The sequence below is a fragment of the Triturus cristatus genome, chromosome 4_2 (genome assembly GCF_964204655.1).
Source record: "Triturus cristatus chromosome 4_2, aTriCri1.1, whole genome shotgun sequence".
In the NCBI taxonomy this organism is placed as follows: domain Eukaryota; kingdom Metazoa; phylum Chordata; class Amphibia; order Caudata; family Salamandridae; genus Triturus; species Triturus cristatus.
The window spans coordinates 228,847,589-228,866,658 of record NC_140586.1 but is presented as its reverse complement, the minus strand read 5'-3'; the positions used below and the strand labels follow the sequence as shown (position 1 = coordinate 228,866,658).

The following is a 19,070-nucleotide window of genomic DNA, read 5'->3' as shown; positions in this document are numbered from 1 at the left end:
CAGTTATTGGACAAGCACAGTTATCAGGCGGCCAGATGTACTTGAATAAGTAATGTAATCGGTCAAGCAATATAAATGGATTAGCAAAGTGACAGGCAAAAGCCCTGGTGGGAAGTTGAGACCCTGTTTTGTGTTTCTGGCCAGCTCTGGGACTTCCTTCCAGTCGGCTCGACATCTCCAGACCTCGCAGGAGCTTCTGTGGTTTTAACTGTACTCCTCCAATGGAGCACGAAGCTCTGCTGGACTAGACTTTACACCCAAAGTTTTACCCCCTCAAAGTAGCTCCCATCTCTACCTATAGTGTGTGGTGGCTAATGCGCCTTCTCCAGGCCATGTAATTTGTATGCAGCCGGTTTGGTTATTTTACCTGTAACCCTGAGAAAAGGTCTACTAACCATCTCATGGAAAATTTGTTCAGCTCCCCCCAGCTTCATGGTGTATCAAGCTCACTGAAGACGGCATGGTTAACATAATTTACCCAAAGTTCTAGAAGTTGTTCCAGATACTTAGAAGATAAGAAGATATTTAAGAAAACCCTTTGCTAACTAAAACTAATACTAGGGCTCCCGGTTTTATGGTATTTAACTTTTTAACATTTCTGTCTGTATTTATCCATATTTATTTTTTAGCCATCTTATTGGTACTTATCCATATTTATTTTGTGTTTTGAGAACAGAAGAGGTGATTACTCGTATATTTCCTCACTTATTTATCGGATAAACGTGCACTCAAACTTTGTTGCCTGTCAGAACATTTTACAGACAAAATATAATAAAATAATCAACCCACATGAAAAAAGTTTGCATAACAGCACACATACATTTTGAGATATGCAGAAATTTAAGACAATCTCATTCAGCTTTCTAACTCCCCATGCTGCCAATTTGTACAGCTATTGGCCTGAAATTTACATGGAGAGTCACTCAAAAGAAGCAAAATTATCCATATGTTTCCACTTTTAAAAATAAATACAGACAGGAAACACAATGTTTTCTGTCTGTATTTATCTGCAAAAATCAGTAAAATGGAAAACAGGGAGCCCTAACGATGACGTATAACTAGCTAATGGATCATACAGGCTTGAGATATACGTATTCACAGCATCGTAGGGCAGTAATCCCTGTCTTTGTTCAAGTCTCAAAAAGGGAAATGTCAGTGCTGGTTTGAAGTCTTGTAGAGTGTGGATGGCCTGCATGTTAGGTGAAAGGGAGTCCCAGTGCAAATGGGTCTAGAAGGTGGTAAGATTGAATCTTGAAGCCAGTGAAAAACTGAAATAGGTGGAACTTAGGTTTCGAAAGGGTGTATTAGGATATGGTGTCAGATAGGTAGGTTGGGGCCAGACCATTTACTGCTTTAAAAATAATTTTGCCGTTTTTGTCGATGAGCCAGCTGGCTTGCTGGTGGTACTGAGGTCGCATATGCTAGGGTAAATTAGACAGAGCTCGGGTTACAAAGTTTATGATTCTGTCTAAGGAAGTGAATGAGTGTTGTGAAAGGCCAAGTCAAAGACCATTGTTTATTTATTTATTTTATTTATTTGACGAGTTTTATATAGCACTAGCTAGACCCGGATGTATCAGAGCGCTTTACATATGGATAATTGAATTACAAGTTACAAATTACATCCGTTACAAGAGCATAGTAACACACAGGACAAAGAAAACAATGTTACGTTAGTTTGTCGGAGGGAGGGGGAGAAAGGATCCATAGCGGGGAGACGAGGAGAACTGTGCCCAATGTCCGGCTGGGTAGGTGAAGGTCGAGGGGGTGAACCAGGGCCGATCTCCTCTATAGCTGACTAGCAGCTCCACCGGGCATCAGCCATGTTGCTCAGGTTTCCGCGATCAGGAATAACAAGAATAACTTTTCTGTATAGTTAAGTTAGTTACAGTTACATAATCAAACATAGAGGAACAGGTCCCCAATAGAGGATGGAGGAAATATGGGAGGAGAGTAGAAACAGGGGGCTGTGAAGCAGATCAGATTCTGGTAGACCGACAGTGCAAGAAAAGGACCTCATTGGGGGCCCAAAAGGTTAGTGTAATCGGGACCATAACCCAGGTGGGATCATATAATCACTTGGTCCATTGCCAATTTCAAACACCGTGCTGGGTCATCTCGGCGTCTTATTTGAGATTGTTTGAAATGGGTCCTGTCTTATTTGAGATTGATTGAAATGGGTCCCAGGGAGGAAATCCTTAAGATGTGGAGGCCAGAAAACATACTTAAGGGTGATTATGGGTAGTGTACGACCACTTATGAGTCTTGCAGCAGCTCCGGAGCATCATGCCCCCCGCATCGGCACCATCCCGTCTGAATCAGCCCAGGGCTATATGGCAGATAAGGGCTGAGGATAAACAATTAGTGCCGGTCAAGTACGATTAGTGCCTGAAATGGAGTACCTCTTGAGGTAATAGTGTAACATGGTGGCCATCTTAAGGTCAGGCAATGGCTATGTGCTCCCGTGTATCACTGATCCTGTGTCTTCAATTCACATCTGGCCAAGACATTACAGGGAGCCTTACTTCCGTCCTCCTTATCCCCATGGGACAACAGGGAAGCCTCCTGAACTCCTGAGTGAGGGATGACGCCCACCATTTTGGGGTCAGGCGGCCCGAGATATGGGCTGTAACCTCCTTTACTGTGGCTGTGCTGTTGTATCCCCTGCACTCTGGTGGAATATGCCCAGTGCTGTTGAGTCCCGGGGCCCCAGAAGCCAACTTACCCCTCCGGGGTCACTTTTATTCTCGGCCGTCGGGCCCTCCAATGCTTGCGACTCCCACAGCTCTTCTCTGACAGGATAGTCCCTACTTGGTCACTACCTTGGTCTCTGTCTTGGGATCAGCTCTCACTCCAAGGGGGTTTCAGTGCTCACTCCAAGGGCTACTTGGGTTCACCCAGGGTGCCCAGGTACTCACCGGCCTCTCAGGTACTGCACTTCAGCTCTCTGGACTGCTACGGTCGGGAGTCTCAATTGCAGGCTTGCACTCCTTCGCTTTGCCTGTGTACAGAGGCCCTATACAACATGACGCACGCAGTCGGCACTCCGGAGAAGGCGCCCCACTCCGCATCGCTCCAATCCGTGTTTTGGGTCACGGCCTCAGGGTCCCCGCTGCACGGTCGCCTGCCAGTCTTCTTTCCGCGCAGGGCTTGCTTGCTGCTGCATCTCGGCATTCATCTCAGCACCACCGATACCAGGGTCAGCCTCCTCAGTTCGCGGCAGCCATTTTAGCGCAGCTTACACGACTCCTATCTGGAGAGAAATTTGCTTGATTCTTCGCCGCACTGGGTCTTCTAGAGTTTCACCCAGTGTCAGCACAATACCTGGACGTTCCGCTGCCCAGATTATGCAAAGGATTCGTGCCCGGGGCTCACGATCCTTATCGTCGGGGGATACGGCGGACGGAGCTCCGGAGAGTAATAGTATGTATGCCAGATCAGAGGTGAAAAAGGAGATTATTGGAAGAAGGATAAAGTGTTAGACTCTTGAAGACCAATAGTTCCATTATCTTACAAAAGAAGGGCAGTTGAGATACAAGACAATAGCTAACAGGGAAGAGGACTCTGCAGTAGATTCTGTTTTAGAAACAGTGGAAAGACTGCATATTCCATGCGAGCTGGGTATGGCTGGATATGGCCGGCAGAGAATAACTGCAGACTTGAGGGAAAGAGGTTTCCTGGTTTGAGGACTGAAAGGATCACAAGGTGCTCATGATGGTTTGAATGATTTCATAGGAGGAATGAGTTTTGATGGGCTTGTTGTGATGAAGTCCGAGACTATAGTTGAGTGAAGTTGGTATGTAGTGAGAATTTAAGAGGATCAAGGTAGAGCAGTCAGAATTGTGACCGGGGTGTTTCGTATGGTGGTGATTTTCAAGAAGTCTACATGGCAGTTATTGGCTCACAATGAGAGAATGTTTATGAGTGGTCGCAAAAGAGAGAGTGGTCTCCCAAACGTGCATGCTAGACGTGGGTAATGTTGAAGAGAGGTGATGAGATTTCAATAGAATTAGGATTTAGGATTGCCAAAGTCATTGAATAGTGTGCTTTGGTTTAGCGTTAATTCGTCAGGATTAGAGGTCGTGTTTTTTCTTTGCCATTACATAATAATGCTGTAATTTAGGATTCAAGACTGTGATTACGTGGTGTTATTCAGGGCTGTGGACATAATGCAGAAGGGAAGAATGTGCGTAATAGATAATGGCCACTACATTTCTTTGCTTCACAACACTATTAAAGTGGTAAAATGATTTGTCCTGGTGGAGTGGAGGAACATTTTTTTAATCTAGTGCAGTAATGCAGCAAGAGAATCTATGGAGTGTTTCCTTTAGGAAATTAGGTCATTGGTTAGGAGAGAGAGTGCTAGGGGAACGTTGACGAACATATCATAAGTCAAGTTCAGATGGAGGACAGCTTTCTCTCCACCAACAAAACATGCTGACTCAAACCCAAGGTCTACCTCGATATGCCCATAGCATACAGAGTAACATTTGCACCAGGTCCATAGCTGGGTGTCCCATTGCTGGATGTAGGATGGAGTAATCGAACTGTTTTGGCCTCCTCCTCCCCATCATCTTCCAATAACCTGTCAGGACTCAGTCCGGGACACTGGCATGTGTCAGGGACTCTGGCAACGACTGGTGCCAGGGAAGACAAAGTAGGCAGAATACTAGGTACAGAGCTGCCCAGGATCACACAGCGAGTCAAAGGAGAAAGGGAATCCAAAGAGGAAGCTCTGTATAAGAGAATAAGAGAGCTAGGACTCAGAAAGGACAGGCCCTCAGAGGTGATTTAGCATTCAGACTAACTACACCCTGGACAAACGTGCAAGACATATATATATAATACAACATTAACAATAAAGGAATTGTGGGGTAAAGCACTCAGGAGCTCCACACAGTAAGACTGAAGCTCATTTAGTTCCTCACCCACAATTGCTGTTACAGATACTGACTGAAAATACCCACATATAGGATATGTATGCAAAGGCAGGGTCTGTGGAGCTTATACCTATGGTGATGTTATAACTGTAACTCAAAGACAATACTCAAAGTGAACAAGAAACACCACCTAGGTAGTCAGCTGTGCCCATGGATCCTGGCGATCAAACGGGAACACGCAAGGCAGCAACATCAAAGGGGTAGAACTAAACACAAGCACAATAGACAAGGAGCTAGCAAGGAGGAGTGGTTAACAGGAAAGGAAGGAAATCACTGGGCACACTTGGCAGAAAGCAGGTAACAAACATACAAGGTAACAGAAGCAAGACAGCAAAATAGAAAGACAGCAAACTAGAACTGGAACCAAGGAAATGGGAAGAAAGGTGGGGACTGGAAAAGGATATACAGAAGGGGAGGCTACAAGGGTATACTCGAATAGTGCAGGTTCAGGAAGCAAGAAAACAAAGTAGCATTGAAGGCAGTGCTGGGGTAGGAACAAGAATTGAGATAAGGCTCAGGGGTCAAGGTAGCACTGCAGGCAGTGCTAGTTCAGGAACAGGGAATTACTAAAGCTCAGGAGTCAAGGTAGCACTGCAGGCAGTGCCAGTTCAAGGAAACAGGAATTAGCTACAGCTCAGGAAACATAGAGTCAAGAGAGCACTGCAAGCAGTGCAAATCAGGAACAAGAAATAGCTGAAGCTCAGGAACAGGAGCAAAGACTAACTATAGCTCAGAAAACAAGGTAACACTGCAGGCAGTACTAATTCAGGCACAAGGATTGGCTATAGCTCAGGAATCAAGGAATAGCAAAAGCTCAGAAACAAGGACTGGTCTCACCGGATAAGAGCTACAATGACCAACACTGGACTGAAGGGAGCTGGGGCTTAAAAGAGCTCACAGTAATCACATGCATGAGGTGTGAGCAGGCTAGCAGCAGCCAGCCACAGGTAAGCAGAATTCCTCCACCCATCCTTGGCCTGCAGGGTGGAGACAAAGCAGTGAGCAGGGGATTATAGGTAATGTTGTTTGCAATTTGAGCAGACTGACTTCCACAACACCCGGCATGGATGGGGAATGGATGTCAATTCCCAAATGGTGTCCAAATGCCTGGAAGTCAGAATATGCATGCAGGGTAGTGTCTGGAGGCATATTAGAACACTGGAAAGCTCCACAATTCAGCCCCCTGGTGGTGGGCACGAGAATGCAGGGAATGAATTGTGACATAACCCCAGTTACTCTCCTTATAGGTGTACATGTTGATAGTGGAAGTGGGGTGACGGCCATGGGGCATGAGGTTGACCATCGCACTGGAAAAACTGTGTCTCAAGGGGGTGTGAAAGCTCAGTCCATGACCAAACACCCTTCACATGTGTGGCCCTTAACCCCCTGTTACTCCTCTTATAGATGTAGGCGTTGCTGGTGGAAACCCAGAAAAAGCCTTGTTGCCTGAGGTTGGCCACCGTGCTGGGGCTAAGGTCTCTCCAGGGATGGAGATCTCAAGTGAGGGCCTCCATGACAGCATTGTCCTTGTCCCTGCCTATTCGTTTCTGTCTGATTTGCCAGTTGAAAGTGCTTAAAGTCCTTCATTGTCATACTGCAGGTGATGTTTTTAACACCCCTTTAGCCCTCTTCCTTGATGGCACATCTCAACAAAACCATCATCGGTGCAAGGCAACTAGGCTATGGGTGATTTAAGTGATCCTAGAGGTCCGGGGTGTTTGTGGTCAGGGGCAAGTCCCTGCTCATCCAGGTACAGACCAATGAACACAAAAGGGACCCCCTTCTGCCTCATTTAATTCACTACCATCAGCAAGACAGTGCTTAATTAAGCCATTGATTTCCGGTGCTCAGTACCTGCACTTAATTGTCAACACCGGCATTTATGACTGTCTGCCACATGGTGGCATTGTTTAAAGTGCACAGCAACGGTTTTTTATTAAATTAATATGCATAAAAGATGAGTAATACCTTTCGCCCAAGCCATTATTATAGCTTTGGGGACCTGGAAAAGTCTGAATTTTTAGCTTAGAGGAATGTGATGCTTGGTAGTTGTACTGGTACTGTCATTGGCAGCCCTGGCAGGGGCATAGGGTGGTGCAAGCTGCAGTGGTCCTACGAGGTCTCTGCCACTTCTTTTTTTTTTTTTTACAAATTCTGCACTGCAGCAAGGGGCTAAAGGTCTCCCCACCCATGCCCAGGGTGCTGTCTTAGTAAAGACCGCCTCTGTTTGCACCAACATTTCTGAAAGAATGACATGTTTTTTTTCTAAACACGTATGTAAGCAGTTTTGATGCTAACGTTCTATATGAGGGGATTACTCTGGTCCATGTGACCATTAGCCAATGTTTCAGGTAACTTTAGTATGGTGAGATGGAATCGAGGGGCCCGATTCACAGAACAAACTTAAGACTAAATCCTAAACTTAGTACCATTCTGGTATTCACAGAATGCACCTAGTACTTCTGGTATTCACAGAATGAACTTACTACTTTTGCTATTCACAGAATGAACTTAGTACTTTTGCTATTCACAGAATGGATTTACGACTCCTAAACTTACGTCCGCACTCGGGCCGGAAATTCCGGCCCGGAGGCGGAGCTTCCGGCCCGGAGGCGGGGCTTCCGGGCCAGAGGCGGAGCTTCCGGGCCGGAGGCGGAGCTTCCGGCCCGGAGGTGGAGATTTCAGCCATAGCTAAATCGGCCGGAATCCCCACCTCCGGGCCGGAAGCTCCGCCTCCGGCCCGGAAGCCCCGCCTCCGGCCCGGAAGCTCCGCCTCCGGGCCGGAATTTCCGGCCCGAGTGCGGACGTAAGTTTAGGAGTCGTAAATCCATTCTGTGAATAGCAAAAGTACTAAGTTCATTCTGTGAATAGCAAAAGTAGTAAGTTCATTCTGTGAATACCAGAAGTAGTAAGTGCATTCTGTGAGTACCAGAATGGTACTAAGTTTAGGATTTAGTCTTAAGTTTGTTCTGTGAATCGGGCCCAAGGTGTTTCGCGCGAATGTGCATGTTGAGGGTTCACTTGCATTGGCTGAAAAGGTGAAGTACCCCATGGTACCGCCTTGTTTACATATATGCAGCCTGAGGCTAAACATCGCACCGGGGCAAGTGACTTTCGGGTTGGGAGTGTTTGTCCCGAGCAAATGCTTCACCACCTCCAGGGACCCCTCGGAGACTGATGTATATGCCACTGACCGCGGCACTCGCAGGGGGCCAATAGAGCGGTCGGCGCTCTAGTGTTGTCTGGGCACCAGAGTCCCCTCCCCTCCCCCCCCCCTTGGGGGCAGGGACTCCGGTGAGTCCCCCCTCTTCATCCCTGGGCATGACGCGATGGGCGTCACTTCCGGGGGCATTGTGGCCTGAGGGGAGGCTATATAGCCCCCCCCCACCATGAGGTTGACCTCTTTGCCACGCTCGCCGCATACGCCGTCTACTGGTCGTCTCCCGCCGTCTTTTCCTCGCGCTGAGATTCACGCCGTCTTGTTGTCCGAGGGAGCTGCAAGTGAGGGTGAGACTTCGGTTAACCCCCACCCCCCATAAGCCTCGTTGCGTAGGCTCTGCCCGGCCATTGCTGAGTTGTGATGCCTAAGAGGGGGGGGGGGATTCAGGAGCTCCCTCGGTACTTGGTCAGGCTCCCTTGGTTACGCAGCGCGGAGAGAGAGAAATACGGGAGGTAGCGGGCGGCCGTTTATTTCGGTGTACTACGATTCGTTGTGATTCTCCGGTGAGTCGGGTTCACCCCTCAGACTACTAGACATGGGAGTAGTTGAAGTCGTACTCGACGCTGCCATTTTTCCGATAGTTACCCGCCTTCCCCCGGGGGCCGGTCTGTGCCCCTGTCGAATCAGCAACTTAAGCGGTGCTCCGATCACTGCATCCTTGGGGCTTCTCTCACCCTGGTGGGAACTGGCGGCACCAGGGTCCGACCTCCTTATTCGCACACTTCCTGCCGCCTGTGAATTCTTTTCCGCCGGGATTGGGGCGTGAGGCCTGAGCTGCTTTTTGGGCCCTCATGCACGGTCGAGCGGGTGGCGCGTGTCTTTGGGATGTCGCATAACGTTTGATAACGCATTTCATAATGGGGGTGATTGACATGCTAGATGTAACATAATGTGTTATTAGCACGCATACGTTAATAGCGTGCATGCTAGTCCATTGGAGGTTTGATCAATTGGAGGTCTGCACTCACTACGGTGCGGGCGTAGTTTCGGTATTGTAGCAGCGCTGCGAGGCGGCTACCCCCATATACGAGGGGGGTATAGACAAGCCCTTATTCAGGGGCGAGGCTGCTTGTGCAGGCAGGGAGGCGCGGTGATGGCTGACCGAGTGTGCGGTAGGAATGGATGCGGCGCTGCCATAGGTGGGGCTGCTCCCGTATGTGGGTGTGGCGGGAATGGCAGAAGGGTGCCGCAAGGGATTAGGCATGCCTGTAAGCAGCAAAGAGGCGCCGGGAGTGAATTGAGTGCAGTTCATCTTGATCCTGCGTTTAAGGCGAATTGTGGGACAATTTTCTGTCTTCTTCCGTCGTGGCCTAATAAAATTGGTGGGGACATGCGCAATATGGTTGGAGAGAGGTGCAATATTGCAGTGAGGTGCCTTCAGCAATACACGGTTTTGCGAATAAATGCAGTACATTGCGCGAATTCACCGGTGAGTAGGGGGTAGGGTTGTACTGATTGACCTGGGACTGCTTCTGTTTCGATCATCTCTGTGAGGCTGTCGGCTGATAAGGGTGAGGCACTAGGAGCTGGCCCCTTGCTATATTTGTTATTAGTACCGGGAGAAGGGTACTTAGAGTTGATTATGGATTATGCATGTCCTGCCTGGACGTGGGCCACTTGGTGCTTGTGCTGCACGGATGTTCTTGTCACGGTGTGGGTCCGTGCCCGGTGCCGATGAAAGATTGATTGGACCGTAACTGATGATTAGCAAGGCTATGTCGCCCGTGGATACACACAGCAGGTGTTGAGGGTGGCCTGCAGAGACAGACCTCAACATTTGGAGATGTGAATCGTTTTGCGTGTACTTTTGATGCCTCCTTGTTTTGGTATTCCAGGCTCCTTGGGTGTTTCATCCGGGCAGATGTGAGGCAAGGAGGTGCGGGGCCCCCCTTTTGTTGTGGCTGTGACAGGCCTAGGGCTTAATTTCAGGTTATGCGCTGATAGGCAATCAGGGGAGATCTTTTTTCATGCAAGTTTAATTTTACATGACTGCTTCTTTCAATAATTGTTTTACAAGGGGGCGAAGAGTGTGCCTCGGAGCAAAGGCACAGCGCTGCTCTTTGGCACATGATTCAACTTTGTAGATCTCTTTTATTGTTGCGGCTCCTAGTTTTTTGGGAGCTTCTTGTTGTTCTTGTGGGTAATTTCTGATGTTGCGATTCCCTTGTCTTTATTGCTTGATTTGGTTGGCGAGAGACGGTTGCTCATGGCCGTTGAATGTCACTCATGGGTGCACTGAAGTTACGGAGGTGTCACACGTAGGCAGTCCACCCTGAGATCGGGGCAGTCCGAGGTGGTCACTATGGCCGTCCTCCCAGGGCGGTACCCACGGTCCATGGGACGCGCAGTGGGCAAGCGGTTGCAATGGCGGTGCCCTCATGGTCTTGGGGGGCGGTGTTCGGCAATTGAATAGTGCATCCCTGCTGCAATTCCCATTTCAGGATGCAGTGTTTCTGCAGGTCGCGACGATGATTTATTGGCACAGCGGGAAGCGCTGCTCGATCCCCTGCATTGAGCTCGTTGCCCACGCTCCTGTGTGTCCTCTGCCGGCCGGTACTGGTGCGGCTCCCCCAGCTGCATGCAAAGTTTTCGTTTTCAGCTACCTTCCTAGGGATTGTTTATGAAGGGATTTGTGAGGGCTATTTGGGTTTCCTTCGTCGATTTGGGTGCGGTGGCTGTGGCCTCTGAAGTGCCGCCAACCAGACTAGCTGCCGATGTACCCAACATACATCTGAACCCTTCTACGCTTTGAGTAGGGTGCATGGGAGCAGAGGCGGGCATGCAACCAGGTTGATTCCAGCGCGCCATAGTTCTTTCGGACGGGTATCGCCATATTCCTCTCAGTGGGGAACTTGAGCTGTTTAGCATGTTTCTTCTTTTGCTGCCTACTTGTCCGGCACGGCCTCCAATGGATTTATTTACACTGCCTTGGGTGGGACACGCTGGTGGGTGGTCCCTAAGGGCCATGGGATCGGGCGGATGGTCTTTGATGGTGATTTGTGCGCCGCACGAGCGCACACTGAGCCTGGCCTGTCGGTGGGTCCAGGGTATGGTCCTTTGAGAGAAGTGGTGTTACGCACACCAGCGCATGGCAGTGGGCTACATCGCTAACAGGTTTAGAGCAGGCACTCAAATCAGGAATTGGCCATTGGCAGGGGCCAGTGGTGAACAACCTTGGTGTGTGGGGCAGCAGATGGGGTGGTCACTAGGTGATCGCTGCCCGCATCCGCAAAAAGTGTTTGCACGGGAAGTGTGACTCTGCCCCTCTTAATTCGGTAAACCTGTCTGTGCATAAGTCCTGGTACAATGTAGGGGGTGCTCATGTAAGGCGCTACGATACCTTCAGCTCGAGTATGTACTAGATCAAACTGTGAAGAGTCAACCAATAGCACTTCGAATTTTTTTTAGTAAAAAGGGAATGTTAAACAAGCAGGCATTTGAAGATTTACTAGTGTCACTGAAATGTTGGAGCTAGTTGAGCACAGGTTCGGGATCTGTCTCTTTTCCTCATTTATTTGTTACTTTCGGATACCTCACGGCCTGTGGTTCAGGTTACGAACTGAGTGGCAGCAACCAGACGCAGAGGGGAGCTGGGTCCTTAGTAGGCCATTAGCCAGTGAGGGTGCGGTGACTTCTCAGCCCTAGATTCCGCACAGGCCGCTAAACTTTGCGTATGGTGGGCTGCACCTGGAGTAGCGAGCGTTGCGCAGTTCCATGGACGGCCATGCCTTCATTTGCAGTGGACATAAGGATAGTTGAGCTGAATAGCTGATTTAACAGGCACTCTTGTATTCCATTTCAATACCTCTGCGTGGCTCCATTGAGCCAAGCCAAGGTCACATGACTGCAGATGATGTGAAGGCAGATAAAGATAGCACCGTTTTGAGAGGTTCCCACTTATAGCTAAGAGCCTTCGTACTGCGTGGAGCTGTTACAGCAGACAGTGGCCTAATGGTAAGGTATCTGACTCTGAACCTGATGGCTACATGTTCAAATCCAGGTGTTTCCATGGTTTTGATATGCCCCTTTTTAAGTCACTTGGCATTCTGTTAATGATTATCGAGTTTCAGAGTGAAGGGACAGGTTGTCTAGTATCTGATACGTTAGGGTGGTTTTGTAGTATTTGTCCGGAGGCAATGGCAGAAGCCGCAGAATACCAGCTGGCTGCAAACTAACCTTAGCACTAAATGCCAGCGCACCTGTCAGCCATGCCAGATTGCATTGACCGCGCAACCAGGAGGTTGCCTGTGGGGCACTGTGCTGCAGGAGGACCGAGACTGAGGTAACACAGGCCTTGTGTGAGACAACTGTTGCCCATATAGAGTGGTCTCACCGGCTGGGCGGGCCTACCACCGTAGTGATGGCTAAAGAAGCGAGGAATGCTTGGTCCTCTTGCATTGGTAGGTGAATTCTGGGTGGGCTTAGCTTGGCGTGCCACCTTGCAGTGGTTTCACTGACCCTGGTAATATTGGCTGGCGCAGCACTTGGTCATCAGTCTGTACCCTCGTACTGGGGAGCATCCAGGGAAGGGGGAACATTAGGGCTTAGTCACCCTAGGATGATATGCACAAACTGGCACACAGTGCGTTAGTGTTGGTGTCGCACAGAACTCGGGGGGGGGGTGTCTTGTGGTGCACACTCACTGCCTGTGATAATGGTGTGGGATAATTATTGTTTTACTCTAGGAAACTGATCTTATACCCAGGTTCTGTCTGCCTTTGCCACCGGTTACCAGCACAATAGTGGGAAAGTATAAATTTACACTGACTCTGGAAGTTACAATGCAAAGAGGGGCTGCGAAATGATGATTCGGCATTGGGCAATTGGCTACGAGGGCCTTTTATGAGGAACACCTGCTGGCACCATTTAGAAACAGGTACCATGTACACTGGGTGGGCATTCCTCTGCAACCAAGGGCAGGTTTCAGGTTGCTTCAGTTTAGACATATTCACCCGCGCGTTAGCCAGGGCAGCAGGCAGGTTGTGGTAGTTGACATATAACAAGTTTGCGGCAGTGCATAAATGTTTGGTAAACACTGTGTTAGAGCCAAATAGCGACAGGGTTTAGAGACCAGTGGGCATTCCCCATATTCAGGAACGGGCAGGTATTTGCACATAACTTTCCCCACAGACTTGGCTGCCCCCCTGGGTTATCCTTCTGCGGGCCAGAACCGGGCAATAGAAGGGGCATCCTTTGGGACTGGGGTCCCTAGCAAATTGATAGTCAAGCGCTGGGGTAGATGTAACATGAAAGGCATGGTCACTTCTTGGGTTGTCCCCAAGTTATGGGGTCGACCTGGGTTGGAGTATTAAGTCTTCAGTCCTTAGGTAGCATCCAGCAACCCTTCAATGCAAGTAAGGCCAGTGAGGGATAGATAAGTATCAGCGAGGGGGTAACATACACTGGCCATTCAGCGACTCCGTGCCCCGGGGGCATGCGCGCTTCACAAATACACAGAGCTGCAACCAGAAGGGTGCCAAGTGTCTAAACAAAGTAAAGAGGTTTAAGATATGTGTGTCTCTGGCGTACAGCAGGGTTGAGCCAGTCCCATTTAGATGCAATAAGAGGCACAGATTCCAACTGACTTGCATTTGGCCATGTCTGAAATGGGGGGGGCGGGGAGAGCTAAAGTATGATGATGGATTAAACCAAGATCAGTTGACTGGGGGATGAGTGCTTGCCATGTCAACACTCCGTCCAACATCCCCTTTGGCATCGCTTTGTTCGCCCTAAGTAGGCAGGGTATGCCCAGACGTGGGTCCCTTGCTCACTTTGCCACTGGATTCAAGATAGCCGGCTGATGAGGGTTAGGAACCCGAAACCGGCCCAGGAGGCTTGTTTCTGGTCCAAGGGAGACAGGGCTTGGCAGTTCGAGCTGGACTGCTCCCATGAGGCACAGGGTCAGACTGATTTGCGCATGGACATGTCTGAACCGGGATGGGGGAGTGAGCTAAAGAAGGATGATGGTTTAAACCCAGATCAGTTGATGGGGGTGAGTGTTTGATGTGCTCAAACGCTCCGTCCAACATCCCCTTCGGTATCGCTCAGTCCCATTTAGAGGTACGCCCGGGTGAAAGTGGTGTGCTGCTTCTGGTCCCATGACCTAGGCAGTGTGTGGCATCTCCCACATCAAATGATAGGCACCATACTACAGACAGTGCGCCCTGTATCGAATCAGACAGATTCTCTTATTGGGTATGCCTAGGGGGCTTCACCAGAGGTAGCGGAGCGGGCGAAATTCCCATAGAGAATAAGGGATGCAGGGCAAGTGCTGGAGGGCAGCCATATGCATAGTTATGGACATTCCTGTGCGCCTTGATTTAGCAAGTAAAGGGACTGGGCCAAGGTTAAGTATATCCTTCTCTCCCTAATAGCCTAAGTATGCAAGCGGGGGTATGAGCGGTCTCCTGACAAGTGAGCTGCTCTCCCAGAGATGAGAGACACATGTGTTCAGATGCACACGGTGCTAGAAGGGCAGCAGCTAGTGTAATCAGAAATAGGTGGGGCATTGTGAGCCAGGGTGTCTGAAACTGTCCTGGGGAGAATACTTCACAGGCCACAAGGGCCTTTTTGTTTCATCAGACTCTAGCTGATCCAAGCTAACGTCACAGGCGTACTGCTTAAATCAGACAGATTCTCTAGCTTGTAGCCTAGGGGGTTAAACCACAGTAGGAACTGAACGGGCAAAATTCCCATAAGGAATAAGGGATACATGGCGAGGGCAGGAGGGCCCCTTGTGACACACTTCTAGCTATGAACACTCCTGTCCGTCATGATTTAGCAAGCATAGGGACTATTCAAAGGCTAAGTATAAGCCTCCTCGCCATAATAGCCAAAGTAGGCAGGCGGATGGGGGAGTGGTCACCCAGCAAGTGGGCTGCTGTCCCATGGATGGGGCACGCAGGTGTTCAGGCACACACGGTGGTAGAAGGATGGCAGCTAGGTGAGATTAGCAAATAGATGGGGCAATGTGAGCCTTGGTGTCTGCATTCTTCCCGCTCAGAGTGGGCTCGGGGAGAGGTATGTGATGCAGTATAACTTTCCTGCATGGGGGTCAATAGTTCTTTGTACAACTTCTCAGGCCAAAAGGGCATCATGTTTCATCAGACACTAGCTGACCCAGGCTAACGTCAAGGGCTCTTGGGATATAGATGGGGTCATCTATAACCAGTATGGATGGTTCTCTTTCATCTAGATTTGCAGGAGGCTCTAGACAGGAGAAGTTGCTGGTAAGACGATAGCTGTTTTGGTGGGGGGCTCTGGCGGCGACAGCGGCCGCCTCCAGAGATCTGGCAGAGTTACAGGGCGATCTGGAAGCAAATGGGTACAGAAGGGTACCTCTGCGCGACATCATGGTGGGTGCCAGAGCCAAATCCTAGGAGCCTCATGGGAGGTTCCTGGAAAACCGTGTTGGCGCACCGCTACTCCTTTGGGCGGTTGTGGGCCTGAACAACCGGGGGTTTGCTATGCAATGCTCTGCCATGGAAGGGGCGTGAGTAAGAAGTTACCAACGGTCACGTGATCCTGTACGAGAATCACTGGTAGGGCAGCAGAGGCGGGGTTCGCTCCAGTGCTGCCCGGCTCATCAGGCGGGCAGGAGGCCCAGTTGGCTGCCTGCCCTTGGATCGCCCGTAAGATAACCCACCATTACATAACGGTGTATGTAATAAACCTGCGGCATTTGTACCCAATCTAACAAACTGTGTTGTGTGTTTATTATTGGGAAATGTATATATGGTGGGAGGGGCGTACAGTGGATGCCAATGACGATACTATGCAGCTGACCGCAGCACCCGCAGGGGGCCAATAGAGCGGTCGGCGCTCTAGTGTCGTCTGGACACCAGAGTCCCCTCCCCGCCCCCCCTTGGGGGCAGGGACTCCGGTGAGTCCCCCCTCTTCTTCCCGGGGCGTGACGCGATGGGCGTCACTTCCGGGGGCATCGTGGCCTGAGGGGAGGCTATATAGCCCTCCCCCACCATGAGGTTGACCTCTTTGCCACGCTCGCCGCATCCCTCCCTTCCGCTTACCCGGCGTGGTGGTGGCAGGTGGGGGGTAGAGAGTATTGTAATGTTTTCGTTTTTCGTTGCAGGCGGAGTTACAGGGCGATATGGAAGCAAATGGGTACAGAAGGGTATGTCTGCGTGGCACCATGGTGGGTGCCAGAGCCAAATCCTATGAGCCTCATGGGAGGTTCCTGGAAAACCGTGTCGGCACCCTGCTAGTCCTTTGGGCGGTTGTGGGCCTGAACAACCGGGGGGTTTGCTATGCGACGCTCCACCCTGGAAGGGGCGTGAGTAAGAAGTTACCAACGGTCACGTGATCCTGTAAGAGAATCACTGGTAGGGCAGCAGAGGCGGGGTACGCTCCAGTGCTGCCCGGCTCATCAGGCGGGCAGGCGGCCCAGTTGGTTGCCTGTCCTTGGATCGCTCGTAAGATAACCCACCATTACATAACGGTGTATGTAATAAACCTAACCTGCGGCATTTGTACCCAATCTAACAAACTGTGTTGTGTGTTTATTATTGGGAAATGTATATATGGTGGGAGAGGCGTACAGTGGATACCAATGACGATACTATGGTCGCCATGTCAAGGCAAGCTTCGCTCCAGGGAGAGTAGGAGGGAGGAGGCTCAGACCAGACACATACGTCCCTGCCCCGTGACAGGTCCCACCCGGCTGTCCGATGCCCTAAGCCTAGGTGGCATGCCTTGAGATGCATCGCAGGTCATGCCGCTTTAATTTGGGCACTGCACAGGGCAAGGGTCTCTCGAGGGAGCTGTAAATTCTTGCCAAGCCTCTTCTCTCCGCCCACGCCTCCCTGGTGTCTCGCATTATATCGGCTAGGGGAGGAGAGATGTTAGCGGCCATGTCACTTGAAGGCGGGTACCTCAAGGACAAGAACCTCACAAGGAGGGAGGACTCCTAAACAGGCCCTGCTCAAGGATTTTTTTCTTTGGGAGGGCCTTGGGTGTGCCATTAAGATGAAAAGGTACTGGCCAAAAAACAACAAAGTATTTAATCGACCTGATATTTTAGGTATTGCCATCTTTCCGCTTGTGGCCTTTTTAACATACTTCGTTTTCTCTGATGTGCTTCCGGCTCTATGGAAGGGGAGGGACGCTGCTTCTCAGAACTTTAAGATGCAGAACTTTAAGACTGCAGCATGCTCCTGGTCATGTGCAGCAGCAGTAAGGGTTTTGCTGCTGTACAGGGCCACTTTACAGCTTTTAATACTTTTTAAAAACTTTGGCAGCTTTTTACGTTGCAAAGCACTGAAGTTTAAAAATACCATACAATAAACCCAGAATCATAATTCCGTTTTCAGGATATTCGTGCTGGTCATTTGCAGCTAATAAACTCTGCTGACTTCACACCTCTCCCCAGGCCTGAGAGTAGTCTATGTCAATGGTGTAAATCATTCAAATAAACTATAAGAAAGACCCCACGGGGCAGCTCGCCCCTGTGAAACATTAAAGTGAAAAACGCTTCTTTTTCGGTTCAGAAAGACCTTGGGTGGGCCAGTGTATTCCTTGGGTGGGCCTGGCCCACTCTGTAGACTCGGGCCTGCGCGTAAAAGACGTCCATGGCGCGTGAGGTTGGTCACCACACCACGACGGAACTGAACGCCCACCACCTCCGACCCCCGCAGTACCAGGGCCCAGGTACCTCACCTTACACTTGCTCAGGTCATGTCAGTGGCATTTTAAGGGCGTCACGAGCCCCACGGGCACTACGAGTAAAGAATGGGGCCCTACCCTACAGTCGGTTGAGTTATTGCGGCACTGAGGCCCCCCCCCCCCCCTCACTTTCCAAGGCTCTGTTGCCAATGCACCTGCTATCCTGCTCATAACTGCCCCCGTGGGTCAATTAACTCTAGGTTTGGACCACACCGGGGCACGGATGGAGGGAGGCTGGCGTCAAGCTGAACCCCCCTCTCCCCCCCTCCTTACCGTGCCCTGTCCACCTGGCATCTCGCCTTACAGATGGGGAGGGTGGAGCTAATGAAGACGTCTGTGTGGTGCGAGGTGGGGGGCCAGCCCAGGACAAGGTTCTTCTCGAGGGAGGAAGAAGATGAGTCCGAGCACCCCCCGCCCCTCCCCGTGCCAGGGTCCCCGGGTGCCTCACCTTGTATATGTTGAGCGTGGAGTTGTACAAGACGTCCATCTCGGGGTATTGGGGCGCAGAGAGCGGCTCGCTGGCTCCTCGGCGGGCACCTGAAGGAGCGACAGGAAGAGGCGAGGGATTAATAATTCACAGGCCGCCGGGTCCATCCGATACCCAGCAGTAATAAAACACCCGTGGAGGGGGCACGTGACTGGCCAAGAGGGTGAACACGCGGGGGGTGGACTTTGTACACGCCATGTGGAGGCCGGGGAAGGTAGTGTGGAGTCAAGGTTTACATACACTCTGTGTAAGGACCAGGAACACCCAATGTGAGGACCAGGTGCACTTGATACATGTGCCGGGTACACCCATTGCATATACCAAGAACACTTTGTAGAAAGACTAGGCACTTTCTATGTACGGACTAGAATCATGCGGCAAGGGAGGGACACATTTAGCGGCAGAGTTGACTAAATTATACAGCATGAAAAGGCAAATTATGCGGCATAAGGCGCCACATTTTGTGATAGTATTACTTCATTATTTTGTCACTTTTCCAGATGGTAACACTGTCTGCCCAGAGATTTCAACTTCTTAAATACAGCAATAAGAAACTGAAAGATGACCAGACAAACGTTTGCGGAGGGCTTTCTTTCCACTGTGCAGGAATATGCGTCGCAATGTTTTTAGTAACTTATGATCCGTATGAGCTAAATACAATTTTTTGGATACAATTTGCAGATTATGCAGCAGATGACGCAGCAGATGATAGATTATGTGGCAAATCCATATTTATGAGAAAAAC

General features: G+C 50.2%; 1 protein-coding gene across 1 annotated transcript in view; it reads right to left on the bottom strand.

Moving 5' to 3' along the window:
* BAIAP2L2 (BAR/IMD domain containing adaptor protein 2 like 2) overlaps positions 1–18,450 on the bottom strand; it is a 166,203-nt gene extending 147,753 nt beyond the window's left edge. The window contains exon 1 of the mRNA XM_085601326.1: positions 18,287–18,450. Within this exon, the coding sequence (XP_085457452.1) occupies positions 18,287–18,325 (39 nt within the window). The 5' untranslated portion in view covers positions 18,326–18,450. The remainder of the gene's footprint in view (positions 1–18,286) is intronic.
* Between the last annotated feature and the right edge of the window lie 620 nt (positions 18,451–19,070).